Here is a 14,270-nt window from a genome sequence, read left to right on the forward strand (position 1 = left end):
CCTGGATGCAAGTCAAGGACTGTCAGCCTTATTTGTGAACTAACTAAAACAGTCAACCAGTTCAAGCTGTATTTTGAGCATTGAGAAGCAGCTCAGCCAGATCCCTATCAACTTAAAGGTGGCTTTAACCAGGTTGACTTTAGCCATGTAAAACCAACCTATTGAAACTGATATAACAGGAATTTCTGAGAATGTTTTAACAGCTATGTACATATTGAATATATTGGGATATAGTGTTTACAAAAGCACTGTGTGTTTCATGGGAAGTGATGATGAGTCACTTGTTTTGCATGAAATTTGAACTCGACACACAAACAAAAACCCATCACAAATACATACAACTTCACGTGACCAGCAGATGGCGCCATAGCACACTATTTTACTCCATAGCACGCTCTAGTCTAGTCTATACAGTACGTACTCACAAACTAACATGCGAGGTCGTCAAGACAGCAAACATATCCTTTAAAACGTGCTACTCAAATGTTGTACTGCTTCTGTAATTGTCTTGAGTGAGCTCATATCAGTCGCTGTATTTCCAGGCGCGTGACTCATCGAAGTTCACTCGGTCTGTTTCCTGACGACGTCACCGCTTTGCTCTTTAATTTGACTAACTTCCAGAGCCTCGGCTTCATTCATTTCAGTGTTGACAGCGGCGCGTGGCGGGCTAGGTGCTTTTTCTCTTTAGATGACTTGTTGTAACAAACAGAAAACCGCGGTGGAGAGCGAGTTTAACTCATAAGACTTTGTGACCACGGATGAACCATGGCTTCAATAACGTGTCGAGCGCAATACCTGGAGGACTCGGACCCGTTCGTGTGCTCGAATTTCCCCGAGCCCCGCAGACCTCTGCAGTATGACTTGAACGAGCATTTGCTATTGAACGAACAGATCGGCGGGATTCACAAGCTGCTCGAAGCGCCTTTGAAGGTCAGTGAAGCTCATTTACCTCATAAAGGTGTGCTTGGCTTACCTGCGCCGAATGGCTGCTAAGTGTCAGCGTGAAGAGTTGATTATTTTAGGCAGTAAAGCTGCGCGACGTGGCTAAAGTTTGTATTGTTTAGTAAAAGGCTTGGTTCACTTTGTCGTCGAACAGTCCATAGCTTAATCTCCTGGACCTGAGTGAGTTTATGGCGTGATAGTGGAAGGGAAAACCTGAAATGCTTTTGACAGCAACATTTGAAGTTCAAAGTAGTCTGTTAATAACTAGTTTTTCTTTTTGTGTTTATTTTACTTGTAGTTATATATAATGTAACTGGATATATATATATATATATATATATATTTAAATGGAATGAGATTTAGAAATGTTAAATACATATTTTTTCGTCATGGGGACAAGATCAAACCTAGCAAGATGTCCTCTAAGAAATGAGTTCATTTTATGTTACATAAGTTTATTAAGCACATCTAATAGTTCACACAAATACAACAAAAACATGGTATTTGTGCTTCTAATACTTAAAAAGTCAAGGAACACTAAAGTGTACTGTATTAATGGAATATGTACAGTAATACAATGTTTCAAAGAAGTAAACGGTCAAATTCAAGATCTCATGTCCTCTAGGTTAGCTGACCCCCCATTCACTTGCCTTACTGAAGATGCTGGAGCTTCAACTTTTTAATTGAAAGGAATCAGGACAGTGTGTAAACATTTTTGAAATACTGTGCAAAAATTGATCCATACATGTTGCGCACATTTAAACTCTAGTCAGAGATGTGTTTGCAAGTGTCTTTATTTGTACACAGAAGAAATGGTACAGAAGCTGTCACTTGGACAGTACCCTTTCAAAAGGTACTAAATTGCACCTTTTAAGTACTAAAATGTACCATTTTGGTACTATTGTAAGGTACTAAATTTGCACCCTTTAGAGATAAAGTACAAAGTATACCTTTGAAAATGTACCACCCCAGTGACAGCTTTATTTCTGCTAGTTTATTTCTGTTTGGCTGTATGATCATATTAGCATGCATGTAATTGTGCACAGGTTTGTGTGTGTCTCCTTGAGTGCATGATGTAAGTGAATGCAAGTAACTCTTTGAGAGGGCCCCCTGAATTGCCTGCAGCTGGAGAGTGTGTTGATGCTTGCGGAAAGGGTGGGATCTGTAAACAGAAGATAAGCTCAACTCCTCAATCAAACCATTATTACGGCACAGCTTCAGACATGACTGTATCAAACACTGCCATTGGCAACAATGAACTTTCTTTGTTGTGCACTAGTTGACTGCTAATGATGGTTGATTTATTTTGTATGGGAGCATGTTCTTATGCTATAATGGTGTGTCAAGGGTTACACTTTTGAGATTAAATTTTCACTGTTATGTTGTAGTTGTGATGTAGTTTGTGTCTTGCTAGATTAATGTGTGAAAAGAGAACAAGACTCATCTTCCAGTTGCACATTCAAAAAGCATGAGAGTCTAACATGAAACTGTAATCTGTTTATGTGCTGTCAAGTAACAATGCTAGGCAGTGATGCTCCTCTGTCTCCCTCTCAGTTAGAGGAGTGTGCACTGCAACTGGCTTCTAATGGCAACTACCTGGATCTGGATTCATCCCTTGCTGAACAGAGAGATGATCTGGAGCAGCTCTATGACGACGTGGAGTAAGAATGACTTCAAATGTTGCTATCCAATCTTCTCTCTCTTCCTCTCCTACTTTCTTTTTTTCCTTTCATTGTCTTTTAGTTTAAAGGGATGGTTCACCCAAATATTAAAATTACCCCTTGATTTACTCACCCTCAAGCCATCCTTGGTGTTTATGACTTTCTTCTTTTAGATGAATGCAATTGGAGTTATATTTAAAAATGTCCTGGCTCTTCCAAGCTTTTTAATGGCAGTGAATGGGTTTTATTTTTCAATAGTCCAATAGAAGTCCAATAAACTGCGCCAATCCATCATAAGGGGGTTAGTAAATGCCTCCTGAAGCAAATCGATGTGTTTTGTAAGAAAAATATCCATATTCAAAACGTAATCTCTAGCTTCTGCTAACTGTCGTACGCGCGTACACGAGATAGTGACGTTCTGACGTAGGTGTAGCATAACCTCCGGTGAGAAGTGACGAACGCGGAAGCGCAGAGGAGAGAGCAGAACAAAACACTGTTCACAAATTAGAAGTACAAAACGAGGATTTGTAAATAAAAATGCCGGAGGATTTCGATATAAGCCAAAGAGGAGACTGGTTTTCCTTTGCTAAACAATGGAAACTTTGCTTGTTTCTCGCAAGACTAGCATATTCTCACCAGAGCTTACGCTATGCCTACGTCATCCGGCTGGAACGCCCTACATTATTGAATGTAGTTCCTCCCTTGCTGACTTGAATGAATAAACTTAATTAAAAATGGTATTAAAGATGACATTTTTATTCATTCACAAAAAAAACGTATATTCTTTGTTTTAGGGAGAAATGAATTGAGAAAATCCTTCAAAATAACGTCGCCTTTGCATGAACAATTGGGGCAGTGTTATGCAAATCTTCCCACATAGTGATGTAGATATGTGGGGGCGTGTTAGAACAAGCCGTTTTAGGTAGGCGTGGTTGACTCTTAACTTTTATAAAGAATATCTCTTTGGAGTTGAGACTTTAGTCTTTGCAACTTTACAGATCTTCTTTATGCACCAAGAGCTTGTAACACTCCAAAGAGAAAGGAAAAATTGAAATCGCATCATATGACCCCTTTAAAATATAATAAAATTTAGGATGATCACATTATTTTTTGTATTTTAATAAGTACAGGTCAGAATAAGTATATTGTTTCATTTTTACATAAATATATCTGTTACGCTGAATGACCATGGTTTGTTACTCTGAATGACGATTTGCCAAAAAGAGAGATAATATTGCCATTGTTCCCATAACTGAAATGTTTTTCATATTAGTCTGTGTCATTAAATTAGTTTTAATAATATTCCTGAGTAAATTACTGCAGAAGCAGATGTTGAAATATATAATAAGCATTTTATTCTACTGTTCTGATGCTCCCCTGTCATGCTTGCTTAGCTTGTCTCTTTGTTTCTGACTTGCTCTGCCCCAAAAATTTCTGTTTGCAGCCATATTTATTAATAGATTATTTTCTATTTTAAACACAATACTTATGTTTGCCAACATAAATGGCATTATCAGGATGAGTATTTTTGGTGGAGAATCCCCTCAGTGACCTCTCTTGAACTTGTGTCATACTGTAGTGAGGGGGGAGTCTCTGTTCATAAATATTGGCAAGATATTATTCTGACAATTGCAATCCTCTGTAAATACCTTTCTCTTTTCCTTGCTAAAGGCTTATTCACACCAAGTGTGATAACTATAATGATAAAGATATAGTTAAAAAAACATTCTAAATATAAAAGAATAGCAGATTCCACAGCACAACCAACGATAACTGCACAGAGAAACGATATTGTTGGAATTTCAGTGTGATTTTTTTATTTTATTTTATTTTTTGCAGCTGATGAATGATAAAAGCATTGACAGCCAATCAGAATCCACTCCACTTAAAAGATCTCAAGCATTTAAAGCGGCAGATGATAAACCTGCAGCGCATTCATAGAGCAAACAGTGCTATTGTTCATTGGTGTGGAGGCTAGCATAGTTACTGTTATAGTTATCTTAGTTATTGTTCTTGGTGTGAACAGGCTTTAGAATCCCACTCAAGCTACTGGGTCCGCACATACTTTATTAGCTTTTTGGCTTTTTACAGTGCCTAGCAGCTCTCTCCGTTTGTGGGCATCTAAAATTAATCGATAACAAATTAATCAATACAAAAATGCATTCAAATATTAATATTTATTAAATTTGTCAATATTGAACATTCCTCATTAATCTGTAATATGAATAAGATGCTAAAATTATTTATACAGTGATACTGTCATTCAGTGTAATGGATGACACTGTGATATAACAGAATTTGCATTACTCCACATGACAAAAGTGACAAAAGCGTTACCCTGAATGACGGAACTTCTACTTCAGCTTATATTGCAGGCAATCACATGGCCACCTGTATCAAACAGTGAGCTTGGCCAGTAAAGTTAATCACAATTATTTACAACATCTCCTAATTTTTCAAAAAAATCTAACAATAAAAGTGTTTTTTGGCATTTCACTGAGTGACATGCGTTTTTGTAACTTCGGATACCACACCACCGTGAAAAGGAGGAATTATCAAATATTAAAGAGCAATTATTTCACTTTTCTGCAGCACCACATGGTGTTCAGGGTGCCATTTGATGATGTCACAGACTGTCGAATGACACTCAGTTTTTTATATGATTTCAGAATGGCTTGTTGCTGTTACATTGAATGATATCTGATAAACTGCATTTTCGGGACAAAAGTCCCCTTTAAAAAAAACAATAAGACATAGTCCTTTTAATGTAACAGCCAACACTTACTTGAAAATGCCAAGACAACCAATGTATATGTTTATTTAAAGATGTAATGGTAAGATCAAAGTCCGGACCATTACACTGACACTGACATTTTTTCACTTTGGAACATTATTTCCCCCATATTTTGACATTTTATTTTCACCAAACTTCTTTGAAATATGAAAGTAGACCCTTTACTTCCATTTAACGTCTCTTTTTATGTATATAAAATTACTTTTGTACTTTTGTAACAATGCTGCTGAATCTGTTGTAGTCAGGAAATGCACTGAAAACTCGATTCTCTCGTTGTTTGTGTTTAGTCTTTGCTATACTTGAGGAATTCCCCAATTTGTGTTAGTTTTGTAAACCAATGTCAACAATGACTAATTTCAACACAAATTTTTCTTTGCGAGCCAATGAACATCTGTTCAGTCTCCTTAGATCATAACTGTTCAATGTTCAACATTTTATTAAAGAAACACTTTATAAAATTCAAGGAAAAGGCTCAAAATGCTGACAAAATACAATATAATGAGCAGCAGTTTTTGGTATGTACCATGATGCTTAAAAGGGTGGTAGACAGTCACAGTACAGCTTGGAGAAAATTGCCCTGTTTAATCGTGTAGCACAGGTTAATGTTTAAGAAGATAAATGTATAGGCTAATACATAAGGATGACTATGACTTTGGCCATATTGTTCTTTTTTCTGTAGTACAAATGTAACACCTTCTTCAGTATGTCTATTATATGATTGAGATAAATTAACCTGTCCACTGGCTAAACTGCAAACAATGCTTGGACTAAAAGCACTTATTTTTCAGATGAATGGTTATTTATTATTCATTTATACTGTTGAAACCTTGCCAGATTGTTGTGTAGAACGTCTGTGAACCCCTGAATGTTCAGCATTACCTAATTATGACCGGTATCAGTTTCACTAAATCATTTATTAGTGTTGCTTAGTAACGCACAGTCATCAGACCCACCAAAAGACATGAGTGATTTCACAGAGGCAGAGCCAGCGTTTCAGTGTGCTGACCACAGCTTAAACTGACAGTCTCAGAATACACTGAATAGAGCTAAAACACTGAACCGCAAATCTAGAACTCTGAGTCAGCTCAAACTGAAGAATTGCATAACTTTGGATCTGTAATACTACTCAGGCTGTTTTTTTTCCTCCAGATTTGTTCAGCCGTGCTCTGGAGAATCACTTTAAAACCCAGCAGAGTGGTGTGTTTGTAAAGAGCTAAATTGTATATACAAGTGCACTCCATTTGTTTGTTTAACTATCAAAAGCTTTGGGTCAGTAAGATCTTATTTTCTTTTAAAGAAATTCATACTTTTATTCAGCAAGGATGCATTAAATTGATTAAAAGTGACAGTCAGATCATTTAGAACATTACAAAAGTTTTATATTTCTGTTTATACATATGTTTATTTAAAAAATATTAAGCAGCACAACTGATTTTAATATTGATTATAAGGTTATTATACTATTTGAAGACTGAAGTAAAGACTGCTGAAATTCACCTTTGCCATCACAAGAATTAATTACATTTTCAAATATATAATAAAATAGAAAACTTTCTAAACAGTTATAATATTATATAACTGTTTAAAAACTGTTGTATTTGAATGTTTTATGATTTTACTGTATTTTGGGTCAAGTAAATACAGCCTTGGTGAGCATGAGACTTTTTTTTTTTTTTTTTTTTACAAAAAAAATCTTACCTTAAAAATCTTAAGAATGTTTATATGTATTATGAGTCAAACTATTGCCATAATTTGCAATGTAATTTTTTCCCCCAATCTTATTAAATTGACCCAAGATCTCTACAGAATCCAAATGCAAATATTGCAAAAAGCAGTAGTGACCTTATTGTTGAAGGAGAACTAGCAGCTCCATGCCAGTGGAAATGCCTTCATTTCTCATTATGAAGTATTTTTAATCGAGTGGTCTTATTTTCTAAGGGCTCACTGTGTTTGTGGGTGTGTGTGTGTTTAAAGCATACATGGTTTGTATTTGTAAGCCGGCAAAAATGTAGCCACTGCTGGAGCTCCTTCAGGTTCGCTGAGATTGTCTGGAGGAAACACATCATTTAAAGCAGCAGCACTTGGAAAATAGAAGACAAAATTGGGGTGTGTGTGAGAATGTCTGTCTTTGTGACTGGGTGTATGAACCACACAGAACATCGTGAAGAAAACTTAAGCTTTGAATAGGTCCATTTTTAGCCATGAACGCTCTTGATGCATAGTTTCCATGTCTGTTTACTCTCTCTTTCCATACCTTAATCCCTACCGACCCATATTCTCTCTTTCTGATTCTGTCTCCAGTGTGCCTTCAGTGTAGTGTGTGTCTGTAGCTGTAATAATGACTAATCCACAGTGTTCTTTAAATGTATTTTGCTCCATCTGCATTATCATTAAAGTAGTGAAAGAATTCAAATGAATAGAATTCAACTATTATGATGATGAGAAGCACAAACTGTTTGTGTGTTTCTGAATGAAGTTGTTTGGTTTGCTGTGTGATATCTTGATTCTCAAATTTTCTTCTTTCTACAGAAAAGGCAAAAAGCCCATCTTGATTCTCCGTACGCAGCTCTCAGTACGGGTTCATTCCATCCTAGGTAAGAGTGTATGCACAGTAATACTCTGTGATGAACATATGATTAATTTGCATGCTCCTTTCATAAGTGTTTGTATCTGTATTGCTGAGGTGGCAAGTACGTCATCCCTAGCTTTCCATTCTGGCTGTTGGTTTAGTTTGTCTTGGAGAAGGAATAAATGGGTCACGTTCTCCAAAAATGCTGAAATGGTATTATCCCTATATGGTTTTTCCTCTCAGTTGGGAACTTTCCAACTATGTCCTCATAATCCTCAGTGACAACTTCAGGTTCAGCTAGGCTTTCATTGTAACATGGATCTGTTAAAGTGATGAACATAAGAGCTCCCCACTTAATAGTTCAGCTACAATTGGTTTAAGTCAGCGATTTAAGTGAAGATTCATCCATATTTGTCTTTTATGGTCATCATAAACTGTTTTAAGCTGGCCTATAAGCAAGTATAATGCCCAGTTTTTTATTTCGGTAACCATTTACTTGGGCAAGTGTATTCCGCTTCTGCCAGGTATGTTAATATTATAGCATATACGTTAAACCACACTTGTGCATCTACTTTGACCATTAAGCTGTTGTTGAGTAAATTGTTGTATTATGTGTGTGTCCATTTGTGGGATACATATGGTGTATAATAACAGCAATAACGGTCCAGATGTTCTTCACTCTCCTTCATTTAGTTTTTGGTTCAGCTAGACTTGATAAATGTAAGCTTAAGGACAAAACATAATGAACAAAGCCACAGTAGCATAAATAGATTCTGCTAACACCAAGGTTTGAGTCCATGGTCCAGTTTTGGCATCAGATGTATACTGTTAATTTACCTCGTGAAGTTAGCTTAGTTCAGCTACAATTGGTTTAAGTCAGCGATTTAAGTGAAGATTCATCCATATTTGTCTTTTATGGTCATCATAAACTGTTTTAAGCTGGCCTATAAGCAAGTATAATGCCCAGTTTTTTATTTCGGTAACCATTTACTTGGGCAAGTGTATTCCGCTTCTGCCAGGTATGTTAATATTATAGCATATACGTTAAACCACACTTGTGCATCTACTTTTACCATTAAGCTGTTGTTGAGTAAATTGTTGTATTATGTGTGTGTCCATTTGTGGGATACATATGGTGTATAATAACAGCAATAACGGTCCAGATGTTCTTCACTCTCCTTCATTTAGTTTTTGGTTCAGCTAGACTTGATAAATGTAAGCTTATGGACAAAACATAATGAACAAAGCCACAGTAGCATAAATAGATTCTGCTAACACCAAGGTTTGAGTCCATGGTCCAGTTTTGGCATCAGATGTATACTGTTAATTTACCTCGTGAAGTTAGCTCATTTCCAGTCCTGTTAAATGCATACACCCTTTCAAAAATGTATATACTTGGAAAAACATTAACACTCAAATAGCATATCTAAATATCTAATTTCTGATGTCCAGGATGTAGTTACAGAGTGACCTTTGGAGGGTTTTCTCTCCACATATTTAGAAAGTGGAAAGTGCAGAATGAATGGCACCCCATCAGTGTCACCAAACCAGAATACTCAATTTCTAATCAACTTGGCCATCTGCACTGGAAGTTTCAGGTATATGCCATTTCATGTGATGGTATAAACATTTGATTGTTCACTTACTTTAAATTTATTTTGATTATTTATTTAAATTATTATAGTGTGTTTTTGTTTTTAAAACAGAAAATATTTTAACCTGTTAAAAAAGCATTTGCGGCTATAGGCCAGTTGCCAGGACCTAGTCACGCCCTTTCATTTTCATTAGTATTGTGTGATGTATAGTGAACAGATGAGTAGGTTGAAACGAGGACTATGGAAAACCTAGTGATACCCTCTGTGTATTCACTTTCCGTCACACTATGCCGGTCTCCCCTCCGTTCTGTCTGTGAATGCATGTCTTATTTTTCTACTGATGGGACATGTTTGAATGGAAGTTGGTTTTTGAGTGTGATATGCGTGTGTATTTGAGCAACACAAAGAGAACAATACACCTCAAGACAGGACAGACCAGTCCAGCCCTGGGGTTTCTGGGTCACTGTGTGATACACAACACTCCCAACTGGCTCTGATGGTGTGCTGAATCTTTGTTATTGCTTTTGTGGTCATACACAAAAGATAAATGATTTAGCAGTTTTGCCCAGTAGATTTTTATTTCTAAACTGCTTTCTTGTAATAATTGAGGCAATGCCGAGTCATTGTAATTGTTTTGTCAGGAATGTCAAATGGAATGTTCAGGAATTTATTCACATTGCCTGTTTGTTTTCTCTGTCTCTTTTCATGAAGTGTTGCTCTTTTGTTTCCCCCTCTATGTTGACCATAAAAAAAGGAGAAAAAAAATTCTTGGCAGTATGTATCACATTTGGATCAAGTTTGAATCAAAGAGCTCATCAATCCACTCAGTCCAACCCCCACGGAGCTATTGTAGTGTCTGGCATACTTTCAGTTTTATTAATTGAGTCAAACTATGTTCACACTTTCACTCATTTGTTACAAACAAGTGACAAGGCTCCGTTCCAGTGCTCGCTGTGACTGCATGGTCACATGACTTTGGCTCTAGAACATGAGCCACCAGCGCTCTGTTGATGCTGTCAGTGCCAGCTGGCCCGGCCAATCAGATACGAGTAAAACATATTGGCTGATTTTACTGAGATCCAGCATTCTAAAGAAGCCATTATAATTAGTCATGGCTGCTTATTATTTTTTCAGTTGGAACGGGCTTGTCACTTGGCTAATAACCGTGTCTAGAGAAATGGGTAATTTTACAGTTGCTTTGGATTCAAAGTAATGCATGATCTTTTATCATAACTATGCATATGAATACTCTTCAGGGTTTATGCGCTCCTCCTCCAGTGATTTAAAAAAAAAAAGATTCTTAGCTGAATCACAGCTTGCTTTTCCCCGTTTGCATAATTCACATTTTTAAGTGTGAATTGGACTTTCCGGGCTATTTTATGATGACTTGTTTTTCATACTATTCCTGATATCCAGCAAGTTCAGTCTTTTTCTGTATCGGAACATTGTGTTCCTTTCCATTCAGTATCAAGTGTGTCCTCTGTTGCTCTCTGCTGCAGACATAATTTATGGAAATGAAAGAATCTGCTGTTACTTCCCGGGTATCTGAAGGAGTGTGTAAAATATGTATATATCCGTTCAGGATAAAAAGACTGCTGGCTTTGCGATTTATAGCTCCACAGAGGCTTATCAATATCTAATGTACACATTGTGGCTCATATAAGTGCTTCTGTGAACTTTAAGTAAAGTTACAACATCAGTTAATTAAAAAACATATCCTTTCATAACAACCACAGCCTCTGTCCCTGTTTTATAATGTGTGGTTTTAGGGTGAAAAACGAAGGCAGGCTTAATCTCCTTCTGTTTTCCTGTTGTTTTAGAAATAAGCTGATGCGACAGCCTATCCTTATAGTCATGTGTGAATCAGAGGAATTTTAATGGCAAACTAAGTTTTTTTTTTAGTGTCAGTTTCGGGACATTTGCTAATGTTTTTATTTTTGCACTGTATGAATGACTGATTGAAATGGCACAGGTTCCCACAAAACAATGTAGTTCATCATATCCTGTACTCAATCAAGGGTTTTGTTTTTCCATTGTACCAATAAAGGTTCAAAGCTTTCCTCAGAATCCTCAGCTTGCAGGTCCTTGCAACATTTATTCTTGCCGCAACTGGATAAATTGAGCAATATCATATTATTGTCTCCTGCACATAAACTTGTAAATGTGGAATTGATTGGGTATTTACCTGGTTTCTGACTAAATATGAAGATATGTAGATTGTTCAGTGTTTAATAAGCTACAGTATATGTGTAATATTGAACCGACAACACTGATAAGTGAATAGATTTTGATGTCTGAATATCTGAATTAAAAGCAACAATTAGCTGTTAAATTTCATGTGCTTTACTTTCAATTTAAAATAAAATTAATAAAGGTTCAAAGCTTTCCTCAGAATCCTCAGCTTGCAGGTCCTTGCAACATTTATTCTTGCCGCAACTGGATAAATTGAGCAATATCATATTATTGTCTCCTGCACATAAACTTGTAAATGTGGAATTGATTGGGTATTTACCTGGTTTCTGACTAAATATGAAGATATGTAGATTGTTCAGTGTTTAATAAGCTACAGTATATGTGTAATATTGAACCGACAACACTGGTAAGTGAATAGATTTTGATGTCTGAATATCTGAATTAAAAGCAACAATTAGCTTGTGCTTTACTTTCAATTTAAAATAAAATCGGTCAAAATAATCACTTTTGAGAAAGTGCATAAAAAATAGTAAGCTCAGAAAAAGGCTGTGGCAACTTTTAAAGTGTTTCCTAAGTAATTCAGTGTAGGAGGAACAGTGTCATTTAAATTGCCCAACAGGAAATGCCATGGTGCAGATAGGTCATCCCTAAGGCCTCGGGCTTCTATTTCCTACTCTGTTTATGTAAGGCTGGGCAGCAGCACATACTGTTCAAATTTTAGCAAAGCCACCCGTACGTCTGTCATTAGCATCAATTCTCTAACACCTCAACAGGCCTCTCTCCCTCACATACACACGTGAACATGAACCACAGGTCGTAGTTTTCATAGTCAAATAAGCATTTTATGTAATCATTCAAGTGGTATTTCAAACCTTGAAGTGGACGTCATTGTGCCAAAATGGGACAGCTGAGTTTATTTTTATATTTGATGCCACCCCGCACACAGTTAGGCCCCTTAAATGCCTCTAAAATCTTTCTTCCATCTACTGCTTAAATATTTAACTCTCTCCAGCTCACAGAAGAAGCAAAGTGACTTCTGGATCTAACTAAACTGTTGTTGGCTGATTTGCTTCAAATCCCTGTGTCTCCATACTGCAGGGTTCCCACAGTCATGGCAGACCTGGGAGAAAAAAAGTGAATAGTGAACCCAAAAATGATGTACGACTTGCTTTCTTCTGTTGACCTCAAAAGACGATGTTTGGGAAAATGTCTGTTGTTTTGTCCATACAATGAAAGTCAATGGGGTCCAATGTTTTGTTTTGATCCAGTGGACTTTTTTTTATATGAAAAAAAGTATTTTATGTTCAGCAGAAGAAAGTAAGTTATACAGGTTTGGAACAGCATGAGGGTGAGTAAATGATTTTCAGTGTTTGGGTGAACAATTACTTTTCTAGGGAAATGAATGTGTCAGAATGTGTGGGAACCCTGATATCAAAGGCAACCTCTAAGCCTTTCTCTGATTCCTTCATGTCAGCTGCTCGTGTTCAGACTTGTTGGCTCTCTGTGCACAGTGTGTGGTGAAATGCTCTGACAGACAAGGTTATAATCTGGGGCTATAATCTACTTTACCAGTACCATTGACATCTATTCCAAATGTCCTTTCTATTGAATTGGCTTCACTGTAGCATCTCAGATATAGAGTTTATTCAAGGCTAATATTTGTATAGTCACAACTGGACGTCTTTTTTGGGTTGTATTGAAATGGTGGTTATTCACCCCAGACTCTTTGGATTTTCCACCCTCCATCACTCTAAGATGGTTTTCTAAGCATGGCTGCCAATGTTTGGTCCACAGGGACGAGGACCCAGACATCCAATTGGAGGCTATTTATAATAGAATACAAAATAGTTTTTGTAGTGACACAATGCTATATGCCAGTAAGTACTCTATGTTCCACATTCAGTTTTTATTCTTTTATTATATTTTTTCCCCTTCAGGCTACATGTACAGGACATGTACTGTGGGTTACCTAAGTCTGCAAAACCCTAGAATATTTTCCCATGATGCTGCAAAACCAATTTTAGCTCCCCATCTCTTTCTTCTTTCCCTCTGTGCCCAAGTCATTTATGAGCGTTACAGCCTGATCTCTCTTTGACATATTTTCATGCCTTGTGTTCCTCATCCACCTGATAGACTCTGTCTAAAGCATCACGGTCGCCACTGAAGCATTTCATATCCCTGTGTTGGCATCTCTCTGGGGAGTCCTCATACCCTTGGTGACTCATTTGGATCACAGGTTTTCACATCTAGTGAAAATATCCCATAATAGTCAGTTGCTAGTGTCGTACTTTATTGCAAGTATGTGCTGAGGTCAAGTCTGAGTCAGGATTTGGCTGGAATGAGTTTGGTGGATGTACTGAGTCATTACCCCAGGAAATCCTGCATCCATGTGTTTGCATGCATTTGTCCAATTCCACAGGCTACACATGTTGTACTAATAATAGCATTAATAATAATAACCCTTTGGTGAGCATTTAACTGCTTCATCGGGAAGTTTCATTTCGTAATATTTTGGA

The 14,270-nt window shown here is 36.9% G+C and overlaps 1 protein-coding gene across 5 annotated transcripts in view; it reads left to right on the forward strand.

The window, feature by feature from the left end:
- Positions 1–457: 457 nt before the first annotated feature.
- Positions 458–14,270, forward strand: part of LOC107553095 (FH1/FH2 domain-containing protein 1-like) — a 58,807-nt gene continuing 44,994 nt past the window's right edge. For 3 of the 5 annotated variants that reach the window (XM_016235208.1, XM_016235209.1, XM_016235211.1), the window contains exons 1-3: positions 461–930; positions 2,497–2,603; positions 7,927–7,991. In XM_016235208.1, the coding sequence (XP_016090694.1) occupies positions 766–930; positions 2,497–2,603; positions 7,927–7,991 (337 nt within the window). In that variant the 5' untranslated portion in view covers positions 461–765. Of the gene's footprint in view, positions 931–2,496; positions 2,604–7,926; positions 7,992–14,270 lie in introns of all 5 variants that reach the window. The other 2 variants (XM_016235210.1, XM_016235212.1) reach the window with 2 other exon arrangements.

This window comes from Sinocyclocheilus grahami, unplaced genomic scaffold, assembly GCF_001515645.1.
Source record: "Sinocyclocheilus grahami isolate Dianchi unplaced genomic scaffold, SAMN03320097.WGS_v1.1 scaffold464.1, whole genome shotgun sequence".
Classification (NCBI taxonomy): domain Eukaryota; kingdom Metazoa; phylum Chordata; class Actinopteri; order Cypriniformes; family Cyprinidae; genus Sinocyclocheilus; species Sinocyclocheilus grahami.